Source organism: Euphorbia lathyris, chromosome 5 (genome assembly GCF_963576675.1).
Source record: "Euphorbia lathyris chromosome 5, ddEupLath1.1, whole genome shotgun sequence".
Classification (NCBI taxonomy): domain Eukaryota; kingdom Viridiplantae; phylum Streptophyta; class Magnoliopsida; order Malpighiales; family Euphorbiaceae; genus Euphorbia; species Euphorbia lathyris.
In genome coordinates this window covers 67,030,375-67,035,806 of record NC_088914.1, presented here as the reverse complement: position 1 = coordinate 67,035,806, position 5,432 = coordinate 67,030,375, and the positions used below count along the sequence as shown (strand labels likewise).

General features: G+C 35.7%; 1 protein-coding gene across 1 annotated transcript; it reads right to left on the bottom strand.

Annotated features, from left to right (window-relative positions):
* Positions 1 to 2,010: 2,010 nt before the first annotated feature.
* On the bottom strand, positions 2,011 to 4,364 carry LOC136231162 (cytochrome c oxidase subunit 6a, mitochondrial). Its single transcript, XM_066020452.1, has 4 exons — positions 4,197 to 4,364; positions 3,655 to 3,770; positions 3,391 to 3,433; positions 2,011 to 2,299 (listed from the first exon to the last, which is right to left on the bottom strand). The coding sequence occupies exons 1-4, from the start codon at positions 4,354 to 4,356 to the stop codon at positions 2,265 to 2,267; spliced, it is 354 nt and encodes a 117-aa protein (XP_065876524.1). The 5' UTR covers positions 4,357 to 4,364; the 3' UTR covers positions 2,011 to 2,264.
* Positions 4,365 to 5,432: the final 1,068 nt, after the last annotated feature.

The following is a 5,432-nucleotide window of genomic DNA, read 5'->3' as shown; positions in this document are numbered from 1 at the left end:
TTTTCTTTCGAGATTTGGGATTCAAATATTCATTTCTGTTTTTTTTTTTGTGATTTTTTTTTTGCATTTTTTGCAATTATTACTGCTTTATTAATCTCAATTTTCATATGGCTTCTGCCAATATTTTTTGTTTTCAACCAGTAAAATATTCAGACCCCTTTCCTGTTTATCTTGCTTTGCTATTGAGCAGTCAAGTGTCTTAAGATTTTTGGCAGCAGCGGCCGGAGGTGCTGCGCCTAAAAACACTAACACAAAATCGAAGAAAGTTGTTTCCGCCCCTAAGAAAACCGATCTTAAACTGAAAAAGCTTGTTAATGACAAGAAGAAAGTTACTGGATATAGAGAGAGAAACCCATCAAAATTTGAATTAGAGAGAGAGTTAGAGAGAGAAAGAATCAAATATGAACCATTAATACATTTTACGGATTTAGAGAGAGAAAGATAAAAGAGTGAAAGCTTTAGAAAGAGAAATGATAAAGAGAGTGAAAGCTTTAGAGAGAGAAACGGCAAAAAAATGGAGAAGATAGAGTTTTTTTTTTAGTAATTATATAAAGGACAAAAGGTATAAAAATAATTTCATATTAGGTGGATCAGTTTTTTACTTTTAGAGAAGTCAAAATAGTGATGTGGCTTGTTGACTTCGGGTTGACCGGTAATAATTAACGGCTGTACACTTTAATGTGGGGTCATCAAAATGTTATACATTTTTATGTGCAAAATTGTAGGTTGTATACCAAAGTGTGAAATATGACAAAATTTATACACCACATATGTAATTTACCCCTCCCATTTGTTAAAAGGCTACGCACCTCGTCTTTTTCATATATGCTCCTTTTTAAGCCCATGAAGCAGGCAAGCGCTAGTGGACAAAAGTAGACTTGCAATGACAGTAGGCATTTAAATAGGGCCTACATAATTAGGGGTGAGCATGGTCCGGTTCGGTCTAAAAACCAAACCAAACTGAATTGGACCGAACCAAATTACCTCTATTTTTTAAGATCAAACCAAACCAAATTATAATTCGGTTTGGTCTGGACCGAACCGAATTATTTCGATCTTGTCTGGTTTGGTTCATATTTGGACCAAACAAAGCACTAGAGACCTATAACTACTTGTATCTTCATTAACTAAACAATTATATAAAAAATAATAATCATATAATTAGTTTTTCTTTTGTATATATAATCAATTGAGACAGAAAAAACATGTTTAATTGTTTTTCCTTTTCTATATATAATTAGTTAATTAATTTAAAACATTAAAATTAAGAGTAGTACATATTGTATTTCGGTTTGATTTTGTTCGGTTTTGAACCGGACCAAACCAAACCGGACCGAAAACCAAACTAGCTTAAAAATTAGGACCAAACCAAACCAAAATATAATTTGATCCGATTTGGTTCGGTTTTTTCGGTCCGGCTTTTTCGATCTTTGAGTTTTCGGTTCGGTTCTGCTCACTCCTATACATAATACCTTCTTTTTCTTCTCATTTCATTTCCCGCTGAATCCATTCCCTAAGGAAGTCCAGGTAGCACTCCCTAATGATCTACGTCGCTTGGCTATATCTTTGCTATTCCTTTCATATCATAGTGAAAGCTTGAGTTAAAGCCCATGCATGACCAATATCAATGGGTTGAGAAAGAAGAAGCGGAGATCTTTCTATTCATGAAAGAATGAGAAATATTAGAATTCGAGTGACTCACAGGGGAAGATCCTTAGAAAGGGCAAGCACAAGACCCTCAAAATAGGATTTGCTAAGTCTAAAATCCCAACCTTTTACGTTTTAAATATATTTGATGGATGAACAATTCTAGCTAGCAATCATGGAGATAATTTTCTTTTTTATGCATTCAGTCCATTACAAGTTTTGGCTTGTAACTAGTCAATTGTTTCATTGTAATGACAAATTTCATTAATAAAATGACGCGCATCATTTAAAAAACTATATGGCATCTAAATAATTTAAGTGAACTTCAGTAATATCTAAAGGCAATTCTGAAACCCCAATAGGTGACTGATCAACAAAGAGTTCTCACTAAAGATGACAAGTCAAATTAAGCATTTCAAAACATCATCAAATTTATTTAGCACCACGCAGCACATTGGTAAAAAATAAAAATTCAACAAGGCTAAACTTGCTGGTGCAATGTGGAAAAATCCACAATATAAAAGACTTGCATCAATTTACCAAAACAACCAAGGTCATAGGAGGAGGAATGTGAAAGGAAAGTATAGATATCTTCATGCAAATGGACCAACTGTTAATTAATGGTGCTTCCTCTCAAAAAGCCCATCTGGTCCTGCACCATGTAAAAAAAATAATGGAGTATCCAATTATATTTAACAACTAACCAAAAATACCCATTACATTATGTTCAGAAGACATTCACAGAAGTCAAGGACAACACTTCCTCGTAAACCGTTAAATAAACCAAAGTAACAATGATAAAGTTGTCATAAGGACATCTAAAGAAGTCAGGGAGTTTGTCATTCTTAAATGGGGGTTCAGAAATATGCAACGAAAGTAATCCATCCATCTAATTCAAACTGAATATGTTATCAGTATGAATTCAACTGAACCCAAGATTAAATATCATATTGGTTTTTCAGCCAAACTACAGAACTACAGTACCTGCATGAACCTAACTGCAACCCTAGTTTAACTATATAGATGTTGCATAATTACATCTCATGCAAAGTTAACTTCAAACTTGTGTTATCTATTTATTGCTTAATAAAGTGTCCATTTTACATTGGAAATGCCACAATAAGTTACAATGCACAGAAGAGCAAATTAATTAATCCATTAACAATTTGAACTCACATTTGGCACATTGAACAGAGATTGTTTCAATGTTCAAAAGAAGCAATATTTATAAGTATGCTACTAAATAAAGCCCTAAATTAATCCACATAGAAGAGAGACCACTCAATTTTAGGCAAAGTTTCAACTAACATAAGCATTATCTCATAAAGGTCGCTAACTTTACCACCCTGAGACAAGGTTCCATGATCATATTGGAGCCATCAATATTTATTTCTTAAATTAAAAGCCTATTTATTATCCAGAACTCGAAAGAGCCGCTTGGATGCTTAGAGTCTTAGAGGTATTTTGTTACATACTAGTCCACCTAAAGAATGCTGCTCTTGCAGAATAAATTTGGAAAAAATGCAATGCAAAATTATGAAAGAACCACCAACCAATTCAGGTTACAAAAAGTTGATCCGCACAGGGCGCAGATTGAACATGCCATGTTTAGCTAACTCTATGAATAACCAAGCTCTACCAAGTAATGAAAATCTAAATTAACCTCTGATAATATTGAAACCATATAAAATAAAATATAGGGAAAATAAAATTCATAGGTGTAAATAATTGACCAGTACATACCCCACGGGAACTCCTTATTACGAATGTGCAAATATGGATAGGCCTGCATGAATATACAATGATATGCATATGTTAGTTAGGATCAATATTCAATAGTTATATCCCTCTTTTCAACATGCTGCAAGTACAACAAATTTACAAGTTACAACAACAAGAAACCATAGCCAGTTCATGAATTATAGATGGAAAGAATGCAAATAAAATTCCAGATGACCCATATATTTCTCAAAAGAGTTACATTGTAGATTATAAAAGAAAGCTCACAGGAGGTTCCTCTTCGTGGCTATGTCCCTTTGATAGGCAATAGGCAGCTAGAGCAGTGCATGATGCAATCGCCACATACGTTATCTTCTCCCACTTTGCTGCCTCTGCGGCCTCATCTGATATAATAAACTCAATCACATCATGGAAATAGAAAAAAAAAAAAAATATTACCAACTCTAAGCTATGTTCAAAGTTAATTGAAACATGAGCTTCAAAATATACAAGAGAAAGTTGGATTCTTCGTACAATTCTTCCTCATACTCCATGATTCTCATCAACCAAACAGCATAAGATATCATAGCGAATTAAAAATTTCCAAACAATATACTTAAATTAAAACCTAAAAACTAATATTAAAAAAATCACAACAGCCCATCTCAAGCCCTAAGACCACCTTAACTCTAAGATTAATTCGACTTATACTGAAATCACAAACTCGAATGAACGAATAGAGATCGGATTCCTGATAGACGAATTGAATCCAATCGCATGGAATCCAATCGAATATATGAAATTCGAAAAGAGAAAGGGTAGAAACTTACATTCAACATCGCCATGGCCAGAGGAAGAGAAGGACCTCTTAGGAGCGGCAGAAGTTCTGGAGCCGCCGCGAAGAGCATTTCGGAGACCAGATCGCATCAACGCCGTCGCCATTTTTCTCAGATTTTCTTCACTCTTTACCTTTGCAGATAAAAAAAGCATATGCTGCGCAAACAGAGAGCAGCTCGTAATAAAGCTATTCCACGTGCCACTCACGCTCTCCGTTTTTCTAAGTCGAAATGGGCTCACCAGTTTCTGGGTAAAGGCCTCAGGGCCATCAAATTACAAGTGCAAATTACTATAACTGTTTTCTATTTATCTTTTTTTTTTTTTTTTAAGTGTCACCTTTTTTCAAGTAAATATTTTGTTTTTATTTTAATTTTTTTTTTATTTACCATATGTTATATTCTTTTTATTGTAGTTTTTTCTTAGTGGAAAAAATGGATTTATACTAAGAAAAGAACGGAGGCGGAACCGAGAACCAGTCCCCCCAAGCTTTGGCTGAACGTCTAATAAAAGATACAGAACACCCAACAAGTTCCTGTAAAATAACCTACCAATATTTGACTATGACATAAAAAGGTGAGATTGCCTTTGATGTGAGGGCCAGCGATTGAACGACAATCTGCGCATCAGACTCGAGAACCACTCGGCTTCAGTTGTTGTCTTTGATCCAGCTAAGTGCTTTCCGAACGAACAACACTTCAGCAAAAGTAGCATCCTGTGCGTCGGTGAGGTATCCATTTTTTGCAGCAACAATACCCCCAATTCATTTCAAACAACGCAACCGAAACTAGCCTTCAGTATTTCCTCGGACCAGGCCACATCCACATTTAACTTCAGACATCTCTCAGCTGGAGGAGACCACCATGTAGCAACAGTAGCACTCGTTGGACCGATTCTGACACCCAATGAAGTCCCTCGGGCCTCCTTCCATGATGCGAGATACACGACAGCCCACTCCTTCACTAGCGTAGTTGGAGATAACAACTTCTGCCATTCCAAATTATTCCGAAGTTAGCTCTAACTGTTGCCAGGGCTTCGTTTTGAGGAAAGGAACAAAATGCCATAAAGTCCCCGAACAACCTACCAACATCACTAGGGGGAGATAATGCCAAACTTCCCTTACCCACAAGCAACCAACCAACGCGTGATACATATCCTCTAGTGCAGCTACACAAATCGGACAAATGGCAGAGAGCAGAAAATGCTTACTGCGAAGTTCGACCATCACTGAC